At 37.2% G+C, this 13,515-nt stretch overlaps 1 protein-coding gene across 14 annotated transcripts in view; it reads left to right on the forward strand.

Moving 5' to 3' along the window:
• The window catches only part of CCDC171 (coiled-coil domain containing 171), a 217,685-nt gene that overhangs the window by 100,882 nt on the left and 103,288 nt on the right, over positions 1-13,515 (forward strand). For all 14 annotated transcript variants that reach the window (XR_007373821.1, XR_007373820.1, XR_007373822.1 and 11 more), the window contains 2 exons: positions 5,118-5,263; positions 7,981-8,035. Coding sequence is in view for 8 of the 14 variants with exons in the window: in XM_048930579.1 (XP_048786536.1) it covers positions 5,118-5,263; positions 7,981-8,035 (201 nt within the window). In the remaining 6 variants the exon portion in view is untranslated. The remainder of the gene's footprint in view (positions 1-5,117; positions 5,264-7,980; positions 8,036-13,515) is intronic.

Consider the following 13,515-nt stretch of genomic DNA (forward strand, 5'->3'; position numbering starts at 1 on the left):
GCACTGCTACCAGTTATTCTATTATCATCAACAAGTGTTTTTGCCTTCTGTGTTTATGGAGAAAAAGAAACCCAAATCTAAAATTCCTCCAGAGAGATTGCCCTCTAAGGATTCTGATGAAAACTCGACTGATAGATTTTGTTGGGTTGTAGAGGAAATGCAGTGGTATCAGAATGAGGACCTGAATACCTAAACATCTGAACTATAAGAACAACAGGCATTTTGTGAAATGTCAGTAAATTGGAGTTTGTCTTCTAAGTTAGTTCAGAATCACTTATGCTTGAAAGTGAAAGCTCAGCATCTTCTCTAAACTACGTGCACAGTAGGTTTCTAAAGTAGGTTTTTAAAACCTCCATCCCTGTTATCGTATTTAGCCTTAACTTTCTAACAATTGTAATTGTCCACAGAAAACATTTCAAGATAAATGCACTATCAGGTTTTGAAATTTTCTTATTTTTGTAAATACTAAGACCTGGGGAGCAAAATAAGGGCTATATTGTGGATTAAGTGAAATATCTCAAGGCTGTGCTTTTCTGATAACTGAACCTGAAGTGACCTTTCTCAGACACAATTACAGAGCTGTATGTTTTTCCTTTAATTTCATCAGGGGTTTAATTAGTATACAAATAAAACTTCCCTTATCTTCCTTTCTACCTAATTGGCTTGTCTTCGCTTATATATGAAGTATGTGAAAATGGGCTGTAATTAGGGTGACCGTGTTAACCTTTTTTTCTCAAATGTACCGTTGCCTAAAGGCCTCAAGGCCTAAAAACAGTGCTTTGGATTATTGCTTTGCAATCACTATGGCTCTCCCATAGGTTTTCTCATGAGCAGAAGGGCTTTGGGTGCTGCTGGTTCCCACTGCTTAACGGGATCTTCATTCTTCTCCCCACTAAATGTTTATTGATTATCTCGCTGCTCCACACTCAGCCTCCAACAACTTAATATCAGGTGACAGTCAGGAGAGTTCTCCAAGTAATTAGAGTGGAGCATTGAGGGAACAATTAGGAGCAGAGTTATTAAACTTGATTTATCCTATTCTCTCCTGAACACTTTCTTGGATATCAGAACATCGCACTTTCACAATCTACCCTGGCTGAGAAATTAGTGGCTAACCTGCTGCTTATCATTGTTGCCTTGCTGCCTTGAGGCACACCCTCTTGGTTTCAGTCACTCAGCTGGAAATATTAGAGTCCATAAAGTTTATCAAGGGTTTTAATTAGATCAATCTGAAGAAGGAAAAAAAGAGAGGCTTACAAGCCATTACTTTAGAACATTCCATTCTGTATTTGAGCAATTGTTACGGCTTGACTTCACCCACAGTAGCAAGGAGTTTCAAGTGAATACTGGTAGTGTTTTTGGGGAGCTGTTCTGTTTACAGTTTGCTTTGATACTGCAGTATCAAAGATAGATAGAATTGAAATCCTTTGGAGATTTCTCCAAATAATGTTGAAAGTTTTCAAAATAAAGCAGTAAGATTTTTGATTTAATAATTTCTATATACCTTTGTCATCAGCATCTTGCTTTACAAGAGCTGTGCTTCATATTACTGCCTCATTAATAGTCCTGTGTTTGGAATTGATAAGCACTGTTAGTTTAGCATCTCACACAGGCTTTTCAAACATTATGGGCCTGTTTGTTTTCTGTGGTCCATGATGTAAGCTGTGCTGGAACAGCCTACTCTTCAGTACCTGCAGGAGAATAACTAAAATTAATATGCATCCTCTCTTACTAACGTGTACATATTGGCCTGTATTTTTCCAGACAATTAGATCACTAGAATCTTACAGCCAGGCTCCACCCCAGTAACCTCTACATCTAAAGTTGCTTGTGTCAAAGTATTAGCAGAATTATTTTCTGAGCAGACAAGAGCTGAATACTGCCACTGCATCTTTATTTATTTTTTTTTTTTCAGTGGCACTGGGAAAGTGAGGCATTGGTACCAGACATGTTCTATGCTCCATACCTTCAGTTTGTAAAAAAATGGGAATATGAGTGGGAGGGACATGACTCTGCATTTATAGCTGTATTTCTTCAGTGCTGATTTTGCCTAAAAATATATCAACAGTAAGCATGATAAATGGAAGAAGGTAACGTTCTGAAATTCTATATGCAAACACAGTTGTTCAGACAAGATTTTAATAGTCACTGCTGGCATCAGAGTCGTTTCTGGTTTTGGATATGTTTATGCTAATAATACAATGGGAGTATGAGATCTGTGTGTTCATCTTTTTTTTTTTCTTTTTTCTTTTTTTTTTAAATGAAAAATAGGATATCTAGTTGAAATTAATGAGATAAGAAGCATACTAGACTTATTCAACCAGCATTAACTTGAACAAGACATCTCCATACTTTAGAATTTCTTAAATTAATTCCTGATTGGGGTTCACAGAATCACAGAGTGGCCAGGGTTGGAAGGGACCTGAAGGATCATGAATCTCCAACCCCCCTGCCACATGCAGGGCCACCAACCTCCACTTCTAATACTAGACCAGACTGCCCAGGGCCCCATCCAATCTGGCCTTGAACACCTTCAGGGACGGGGCATCCACAGCCTCTCTGGGCAGCCTGTTCCAGCACCTCACCACTCTCTCTGTAAAGAATTTTCCCCTGACATCCAGCCTAAATCTCCCCTCCCTCAACTGAAAACCATTCCCCTTGTCCTGCAGTTATCAACCCTTTCAAAGAGTTGATTCCCCTCCTGTCTGTAGGCTCCCTTTAGGTACTGAAAGGCTGCAATGAGGTCACCCCACAGCCTTCTTTTCTCCAGGCTAAGCAAGACCAGCTCCCTCAGCTTTCTTACAGCAGAGATTGATCTCAGCCTGGATTTTGTAAATTGCTGAACAGAGGATTCTGGTAGCAGTACTTCAGCAGAACTTCAGTACTTCAGCAGAAAAGATGTCCATAAATTTTGAAACAAGGTGCAAGAATTTAGTCTTGCAACTTTGCGGTTTCCTCTGTTTTTCTGTGATTCTTTAGAATCTGTGAGGAAACTTGCATTCTTAAGCAAATGTTTAGAGAGCTCCGATCTACATAGGTGTCTCCAAAAGTAATGCCTCCTACTTATTTTCGTGGAAACTACAACAGATACAAAGAGCTCAACAGTGATGTTTTGACAGAGCAAATTCTTAGCTACAAGACACTGATTTTTGGCGTAGTCAGAGTACCATTAGCTATGCATTTTCACCAGCAATGAACTAGAGCTTGTATGCCATTCATGTAAAAATCTTCACTAGCAGAGGTGACCTGCTGCGTCACAGCTGCAATGATGGTGGTGTTGGTAGGAATATGGACTATGCAGTCCATCTGTTATCATCCCAAATAGATAGAATTCAGGAGGCTCCAAATTTGGACTGTATGGTGTGTGTGGTAGGACAGTCCAACCAAGATTGGCAGTGTGCTCCATGGTCTTCAAACTGAAATGGGGCCTTATGTTAACACGTTGCAAGAAACAGGTTGTCTTCTCTGGTCTGGCTCTGGAAGATCAAGCCTTTGACATAGTCAGCATCATTAAGTAGCAGTTGATAGTTCATCCAGGTTCCAGAAAATTCAGAAGGATCACTCTTCCTATTCCAAAAGACAGTGCACATCACCTTATCCACTGAGGGCTGTGTCTTGAACTTCTTCTTTGTTGGGGAATTCACATTTTGCCACTCCATGGACTGCTCTTTTGCTTCTGGTTCACAGTGGTTACACCACATCTTGTCTCACTGGTGACGATGTGATCTAGAAAACTGTCACCTTAAGCATTGTATTGGTTCATTAGATCTTGACATGGTATTGCGTATGGTGTTCTTTTTCCTACTCGGCAAACACTAGTGGGACCCATTGGGAGCAAACTTTGTGACAGTCCAGTGTTGCCACCTTTGCTTCCAGTGCACTGAAGTTAATATTCAGCTCTGTACTCAGTTCCCTTGCCATAATCCATTGATTCATGTGAATAAGCTGATTGAGACGCTCTTCATTCCGGGCTATGCTTGGACATCCAGAATATGGCTTGTCTTTCATGTTGTTTATACCACTGCTGAAAAGTCCCACCCACTGCTTCACTGTGCTCACATCCACTGTTGGGTCTCCATCAGCGTTCACATGTGTTGATGAATGTCAGAGGGTGCCATGTTTTCTGCATGGAGGAATTCAGTGGCACACCTTTGCTTCATATGCACTTCCATGTCAGATACCATTTTATCTGCTGCCATCCGCCACATGACTGCAAAATGTAATAGAATATTGGAGGGAAAATTCAACTTCTACTGCCTTATCAGTATCTGCCTCTGATGTTATGGGACAACATAATAAAAAGGAAGCATTACTTTCAGAGCAGCCCCCACAGTTTCTTTCTAAAAAAAAAACAACAATAAGTCACTATATATAAAAGATGACATTTAGCAAAATATGAAATCATGTTATTAATACTGCCGTCTCAAAATGCATTGATTTATCCTAGCTGAAAGAAGTAGCAGCTAGCCAGGCTCAGTATTAATTAGTTCTGTGTGCTATTTGTCATCTGTTGGATTAATCTGAATTGATTTAAATCACGTTATGTTAATTCTAAGCCATAATGGAAAAAAAAGAAAACAACAGCCAAAGCAACAACAAACAGTATTTTGCATGTGGAAAACTCATGTTGAAACAAGAGATATACCATGAAGTAGTGATTTGGTATTAAGAACTTTGGGAGAGCTGTACTTAGTGCACTAACAGAGAACTGGATTATCTAAATCATGCAGAATATTTGAATGAAAGAAACCAAAATTGTATTTTTGTGAATTCTTTTATTTAATACTTGTTTTAAATTGAAGTTTGAGCATATTCTGTTTCCTTAATGCTGTGCTCTGCATTCTTTCCACTGTATTTAGATCTAGTATTTGTAAATACAAGACTACTCAACAAATCATGTTATTTTATAAAATACATTTGTACACAGGCAATGTACTGAAAACAGGTATGTTGTGAGCTAGTAATGTTTTTATTACAGAATTTGTAAACCCTTAGTATCTAATGGTCCAAATATACTTCACAGTCAGTCTGTTTTCCGCTTTGTTTAATAGCCTATGGCATAAATTGAAGTTAATTATTTGGCCTGACAAGTAACTCTGCTTTCTGTCTGCTTTCAGAGACTCTCCGAGGCAAAGATGGAGCTGAGAAGAAAAGATCAATCTCTGCGTCAGCTCAATAGACTTCTTACGCAGCTGGAGCAGGACAAGCGTCGACTGAAAGAGAGCATCCATGATGCAGAGAGTGCCCTCTGCATGGCAGCAAAGTGAGCGCTGGGACCTTGGGGAGATCACTTAAAACAGACAAAAGATCAATTTTTACTTTCATGCACAGGGTTTTAACTCCGGCTAATGTAATGCTAGAAAACAAAAGTACATCTGTCTCTCTTTGAAATTCAGTGGTAGTTTTCTAAAAAGAAAACTGTTAATCCAACACGCCCGATTTATGTTTTCTGTAGTTAGCTCCTAAAAGTGTTCTGATTTCTAAGTCCTGGAATAGCACAGATATTTTGGGTTGCCAATTATGTTACTGATTTGACAATGTCTCTTTGGTAGAGCTCTACCACACCATTTAATTAGGAAATGACTGCTAGTTTTCTGCATTTCCAGATCATCTTTTTATAGAATGATACAGTTAGCTCAGAAGACATACAAAAACATCAACTAGGTATCAGGTCTTCGCTGTCAAAGGAGTTGAAACTCATTTTGGACCTGATCATATCTGTACGAGAGGGTGGATCTTTCAGCTTTCAGGGAGTTTTAGTTTTAGGTGTAAAACCTGTGCTTTTTTATATTACAAGAGAGACTGACCACTTACATTAATGTGATTATTGCTAACCTTGTAGAGTCACGTAATCAGATAAAAAGATAATATTTGAATGTTTAAAATTTCTCATTATACCCAAGATGTAAGTATTGAATTTCTTAAAAACAATAGCTTAGAAGATTGAAGTGTTTTATGTATGAATAAAATCCTGTAATTGCTATGATTTTTGGTGAAATGCTCAGCAAGCTAATGAAAATACTGGGTGATATTTAGTATGAGTCTGTTAAAGTAGATTTGACCTGAAGAAGATTTTAGTCTTGAAAACTTGGTTCTTTTCACCCTGTCACAACCTGTGTTACATACTATAGTATAAAGCGTTCGTGTGGCATTTAGAATTTGGAAACCATTTTATTTCTGTACGTAGTAGTTGAATATAATGGAATACAAAAATGTCCCCATACCATTAATTGTTATTTTTTTAACTTTGGAACATATCAGTAGAAGGGATGAAATAGACTTCGTATTTGTCCAGAAAAATCTTTCTTTAATAGCTTTTCCACCACCTGATTGTCTGTAAGCAATACATTTTTATTTTCATGCTCCTGGGAGTCTTTCAGTTTTTTGTTGGTTTTTTTTTCCTACAATCTTAAGGGATAGGAAGATGACTGGCTCATTCTGAGAACGTCTTCTTTGATTTTCTTGCAGTGGTGGCCAGAAATTCTGTTTCTGGAGTAGGAAGTAGCATTAGTAAAAAGAGAGCCTGTAAGCATCTAACCCAACAGTATTAGCCCTTTCTCTGTCTCTGCTAGAGAAAAGCTATGTTACAAAACACATTCTGCATTCATGAACCACATTTAAATATAATAAATACTAGTTCTGTGGTTCAGTTCCAGTTTTCCTTACCCTTGTAGGCACTGAAAAATATATGAATGACTTTTGGATTCTGTCATGTAGGGGTGCAAAAAGATTCATTTTATTAAACTTTTTTTTTTATGCTGTAAACACATTGTCAGAGTTTTATGTAAAGATGTTGTTTAACTATTCCCAAAAAGTGAGATAGTAATTCAAGGACAGTCACAGGGATTTTCTTCACAAAACTGTGAATACCTGAGAATATGCAAGGAATAGTTTGATTTCCATACCATTAACCAATTTAAACATTAATTCTGTTGGACTGGCTCTCTAGAACCAATGTTACCCAGACAAAGCAATCACTACATGAATGAGGAAAATTGAGAAGGAACAGTAGCATGTCTTTGTAAATCCAATCTGAAGAAAGATAAGATCCTGGAAGGGCAAAAATCTATGTTACAGCTTTACTAGGATTGTAATAGCCAATGTTATTTTTCTTGCTGCTTTATTATTTTTGCTGTTTTGGATAGTATGAATCAGTAAAATGAGGAAAGCAGAACACTACCATGGTTTTGAATTCAGCTTCAGGAGCTCCTAAGAGTTACAGCAAAATATTCAATTAGCTGGCAAGCCTGTCCTGGAATAGCAGGGTATCAACTTATTTGGTGTGAATTCTATTTGATTTCGTCTTGTGCTTTGTTGGTCACCATGGCCCACTCTTCTTAATATTATGCAACTGCAACTACATTTCTCAGAGTGCTAGGTTTTTTATGGCAGAGTAACTATTCAAAGCTGTCATTCTTACCTAAGCCCCAGTCTGCAAAAAGGCATGAGTAGTATTTCATTATGTGAACTTTTGCTTCTTAAAGATAGGATCCTTGAGTGGACTGGAGAAGACCAGTGGGATGTTGAAAGGGATGGTCAGGTTTCTAAAAGTCTGTTTTCCTTGTCTACAAGAATACTTGATGAAAAACGTAATCCAACAGTATTCTTCAGAAAGAGAATGTAATCTCATCCCACTAGAGCCTGGGGTCCCTTTTAATTGATATTCCTATAAATATGGTATGTAAGATATGTATTTACAGGTATACAAATGAATAATATGTAAATAAATGCCTGTAAATTCTAGTTTAATCTTCTGCATACAGTACAGGCATCTCCCATATGGAAATGTGTTGACTATTAGTCCATGAACTATTTTTGTAAGATTTGTACTGGAGTTAAAAGGAGAGACACTAATATAATAGTTTGAAAACTGTCAAAATTATTTTTAAAGACATTTTTGTTATAAAGTAGCAGAAAATGAATTTACACATCAGTAGTACTTCAGTTTTACTAACTACTTTTTTTTTTCTCTTACAACAGGGACAGAGAATTGTTCATTAATCAAATGAGATCTGTGGAAACCACTCTTCTTACGGTAAGAATTTGAAGTGTTTTGACTGCATTTGTATTTCCAGTCACATCAAGCTTTTAAAGCTACTTGTTCTCAGGGAAGCAGGGATGCAGAAGTTGAATAGCAGCTTCAAGTTTCCACCTCCAGCTTGTTTTGGCTCCAAAAAGTATTCAGATTTAGCAAGTTAAAATGCAAGTTTGATATATATAGATTGCTTTGTTTCAATATTAAACTTATTATTATGTAAGTATTAATGTGATGAAATTCGCCTTCCTTTTCTCCATCACTGAGCAATATTTCTGTTGGCTGTTGATCCTGAGTTGCTGAGTTACCTCACTGCTGAGGTATGTGGTTACAAACACGGTGCTCATAAGATATTTGGCTTTGTTATGCTGCTTTAATCTTTGGTATATAGTATGTATAACAAGGAAAAGATAGCAAGTATTAACCTATTTGCAAAATCATAAGTAATGTTTTTTTTAAAATCCTTTTTTTGATTTACCTAAGTATTCTCCTTGACTGATTTTATTTTACTCTGATATAGTATTCTTTGAAGGTTTGACAAAGCTGAATATGTAATTATTTAGGAGACAGAGTTGTTTTTAACTGTAGCTGTGGTGGCTGGTTGTTTTGTAATTGTTCTTAGTCCAGAGCAACACATAGCAAAAAAAAGAGTTTTTATTACCTTGGAGTGTTCATTTCCCTTATCACATCTTGAATTCCCAGCAACGTGGGAATCTATTCTTTATTTTAGTTCCCGTGTCCACCAAAACTGTTGTTAATTTAATTTTCACATACCCTTTTCAAAATTTTCTTTCTTTTAACATTCATGAAAAGTGACAGCGCCTAAACTGCTTTTGTGTTTTAGCTTCACCAAACAGTGCTGAGAGGTGATTTTTTTCTTTTGAGTCTCCATCTCCTTCATGTTTCTCTCAAGCTTGGGAAATCTACGTAGTGCAGAAAGTGCTGTGTTCTTTTCACTGATGTATACGTGTAGTGTTCTTGCCTTGACAATTTATTATTCTAAATTAAAAGTTTATGTTTTGCTTTAGAAGATAGTGCACGATTGCACTGTCTTCTTAAGGACAGTGTACATAATACTGTTCTTCCTAATGCAGTCAATACATTAAAAAAGCCTCATTTTTCTTTTAGAAACTTAGTTACCATGTATGCTTTTCATTTCTTCATGTTTGTTAGAATTGTACATAGTTGTTAGGTCCAAATAACTAATTATTGAATAGCAGAGTAATTTATCTTTTCTGGTTTGTCAACCTAAAGAATGAGGAAAACATAAGAATTACAAATGTCAGGATGATCTTTTCAGCAGGAAATAAAACAATTGATTGTAAATCAGTTGTAATTTGATGTATTATTTCTCCTACAAGAACAAAGGGAAATTATTGATCGTCATTTGGGAAATATTTGAAACTTAGATCTGATATCATAATGGTATCTAATTATGTAACAGTAATGAGCGTGACTTATGTGTAGCCTATCCAACTTGCTTTGTTGTTCTTAAATGTTTTCGTACAGTGAGTGAAAAATGAAAGCATGATGAAGTAGATGAAATACTAGTAAAGGGGTTTTTCTTTTTTTTTTTCCTTATTGAAATTCTGGGAATTGCATTCGTTTTCAAAAGTGAATCAAAAGAAAAAGGATATCAATTTCTGAATCATCTAGAGCTGAGAAAGTATCAGTATTAGCTGCAAATACCTTTATGGGAGTTGGACACTGAACGTTATGGTATTTCTACATTTATGTATTCATGAGCAAATATCCACAAAATTCCACTGCATCACCTGCAGGATCTGTGTTATCAATGCATAATACTAAATTTTTGCTTATAGAGCTCAGAGGGATTTTACAGACATCTGCAGTAATCTTACTTAGTCTCAGGGTAAGAAGGCATACACTGATATCCATTAAGCAACCTCATTCTTTATTGTACTCTGTCACTGAAAGAGTTGCAGAAGGCAGCAGTGTAGGTGCCAGGCCCAATGTTGGTGGATATACTTGGATGTAATCTTCAGCAAACAAAGCGGAAAGGATCTCTGTGCCTGGTTCTAATACTGCTCTAGACAGGGGATCGTTTACATTATTTACTGCCCCCATGTGACTGGATGGAAAATCTAGTATCATATATTTGACTCAACAAATGCATCTGACACCGGGAGCGGGATTATTTGCACAAGAATTCTCATGATACCATTAAAATTTGAGAACCTTTTTGTTGTTGTTTTATACCACCTAAAAATATTTTATTAAAGTCAAGTATTAAGTGAATATTTTAACAAATTCACAAAAAACACCAGGAGCAAACAAGGGACCTAATCATCTGATTCTATTTTGATTCAATTCTGGCTTTGTTAGCAAAAGATGCTGGCTGAATTTTTTGAAAATTTAGGCTTGGAAAAAAAGATTACTGGTTTGTTTTTTTTTTTGTCCATAGGATCTATTACATTGCATTAAACTGAAGAACTTTTTAAAATAGAACAGGTTAAACACTGGGTGCTTAAGGAGGCAAGATGCCAGTAAATGAAATTTGTTGGAGGAGTTCTTCTGGAAGAAATTCTGGAAGAAACTTCTTCTGAAGTTCAAAGACAAAGATTTTTTTCTTAAAGAGTTCTGACCAAGACAAGAAAAAAAAAATATTAATGCCTTATTTTGTAAATTGTATAGAGGCCTCTTTTAAGTATGGAAAGCAAACAGTTTCTTGAAGATTTCCTCTAAAAATAATGATGAGAAGTGTTTTATTTTTTTTTTAAATATATGTATTATGCTTTTTTGATGAACTATTTCATTGCTAGCATCTTCTGTGCTTACTCCTATCAATATTATTTTTTTCTTAAAGCACAGTCATGGACATTAAATCTGTTAATTGTTAAAAATAAAAATGTTAATTAGAATTTTTAATGTAAGTAGTTAATGACTTACTAGTCATGGTTATCCAATCCATAGAAAAAAATAATTTAATGCTGTCTGTGCTAAAATCTTTAGCCTTCCCTTTGTTTAGCTTCTGAGTTCGAATGTTATTGGTGGATCCCCACCCAGCCATGTGCTTTCTGTCCCCCTTAATGGGATGGGGAGAGAATGGGGTGAGAAAGCTTGTGGGTTGAGATAAAGGCAGAGAGATTGCTTACTACTGTGGGCAAAAGAGCTGACTTGAGGGAAAGTTAATTTATTAATTAACGCAGATTAAAATAGATTTGGGTAGTGAAAAAGGAAGGTCTGGATAGTGAAAAAAGAAGACAAAATGAATTAAAGCAAGACTGCATCCACCCCCAGCTCCTCTTCTTTTTGAATCTTTAGATTCAACTTCACTATTTCATTCTCAGCTTCTCTATCTTTACTCTGAGGCTGGTGGTTGTGGTAAGCCTTCCATAATTCTCTTCTTCTCCTTCCTTCTCACATTTATTCACTGCTCCAGTGTGAGTTTCCTCTCCATGGTCCACAGTCCTTCAGGGAAACTTGCTCCAGCATGGGCTCATGGTGGGCTGCAGTTCCTTCATCAAACATCCACCAGTGCCAATGGATGCAGTGTTGACGTCTGTTCCTGTGTGGTTTCCCATTGGGCAGCAGGGGACAACCCACAAATCATCTCAGTGAGCTGCTAGGGAATCTGTCCTTGTGTGTAGAACACATGCTCACTGTCCTTCAGTGTCTTTGGTGGCTGCACTGCTGCTTCTTACTCTTTTCCTTGTGCCCCCATATGGTTTTGTTGTTTTTTTTCCACACAGTTTAACTGGGGTTCCAATATTTTGGCTGCTGGGCTCTGCCATTCCCTGCAGTGGTATGAGCCAGATGTGTCTGTATCCAGTATGGGATAGCCCCGAACTCTTCTATGGAGCTCCCCCTCACCTTCCCACTGATGCTGGCTAGGAGCCAGCTATACACAAATACAGCGCTGAACCTCCCTTTTCTTCTGCCTCCCTAAGCCCCTCTTCTCTGAACTTCTGCCTATACAAAACACTGTCTTGGGAAGTCATCCCAGTGAGTCAGCCTGTACAGAGCCCGGGAATTGTTTGTGTTTCTCCTTCTACTCTTAACTGTTAAAAGTCTTGATGAGCTTTATGAGCTGGCAAAGTTTTCAGTCTGCCTAGAACACCAGATGCTTAGTATTTGGCTTTTTTGTCAGATTAATAAAAAACCATGTCTTCTCAGCTTGGACTTTTACCCGCTATTCTATGTGAGGCTGATGAACTGTGATAATGAGTCAACAAAAAACCTCCCAATGTTTTTTTTTTTCCCCTATACCTGATAGCAGCCCACTCATTCTGACATTCTGGCACAACTCTGGGATCAAAGCACCTACCCAGTGTGTTTTTTTCATTTTTGCACTTGGTTAGTAAAGTCCTTTTCATTTCACATCTGCAATGCACTTCATTTCTGCTGGTTGAGAAGGTTGTATGGCAGTTGGCAGAACTGCCTCCATGCAGTCACTGTGTTGCATTGCCTCACCACTGCTCCTTGTGCCTGTTCTCTTCTCTGAAATATCCGTAGAACGGTCAGGCATGAGACTTGGGCCCATCAGTGCAAACAGTTGGGAAAAAAAAAAAAAAAAAAAAAAGCAGCTTTCTTTATCCAGAAATACAATGTATTAAAAAAAAATAAAATGGCAAAGAGTCAGCTGGAAATTAGGTGAGATGTTGGAACAGTTGAAAGTTAGTAATATTAGAACCTTATTTTTTATGTGGTCCGTAGTAATAAAATGCATTTTTTTATGATACTTGTTTTATGGCCTGTACGGAATTAATCTGCAGTAGCCTTAAGTCCATATACAAGTGAATAACATTGGTGATAACATTAGCTGTAAGTAGCATTAGTTGTTAGTTTCAGCAAGAAGACTGCAAATGGATTGAGCTAACGTTGGCTGCCACAATCAGACTTTAATAAATGTTGCCCACTTAGATAATTTTCAGCCCCCCCTTTTTTTTTCCTGAGTTAACTAGAATCTCTAACTGTGCATCATATTATTATTTAGGTGTCTCAGAAAAGATGTAAAAATTATTTTTGATAGGTTTGAATACGATTTTTTTCCTTTGCTGAATTTCATTTCCAGAGCTGTTTGTTCTAGTGTGCCTACATGCTTTGAGTGAAGTCTGCTTATGTTTGTATGTGTGTGTTCAGGTTTTATTTATCACTGTGGTCCTCCGTTGCCCTCAGCAGGCTGTGTCACAAGCCTTCTGAAGCAATGGCATGTGTTCATGCAATTACAGTTCTGAATGACTGCTCTGAAGAATTTATAGGAGGAAATAAGGTATTATTTCCCCATTACAAGGGAAAAGAAAAGAATAAAAAGATAAGTTTTTCTCCATTTCCAGCTAACACCTTTTCATTTAAATGTCTTATGAATTATTTTTGTTTCCCCTCCTACTGATCTGACTTCCTTGATCCTTGTTCCCAAAGATCAGTTGTGCGGGACATACAGGTGTTAGCACAGCTGGCTTGCTGATGACAACTCTGTCCATATAGCTGTCTAGTGTGTCATCACTCATATTGTTCAG

The sequence above is a fragment of the Lagopus muta genome, chromosome Z (assembly GCF_023343835.1).
Source record: "Lagopus muta isolate bLagMut1 chromosome Z, bLagMut1 primary, whole genome shotgun sequence".
In the NCBI taxonomy this organism is placed as follows: domain Eukaryota; kingdom Metazoa; phylum Chordata; class Aves; order Galliformes; family Phasianidae; genus Lagopus; species Lagopus muta.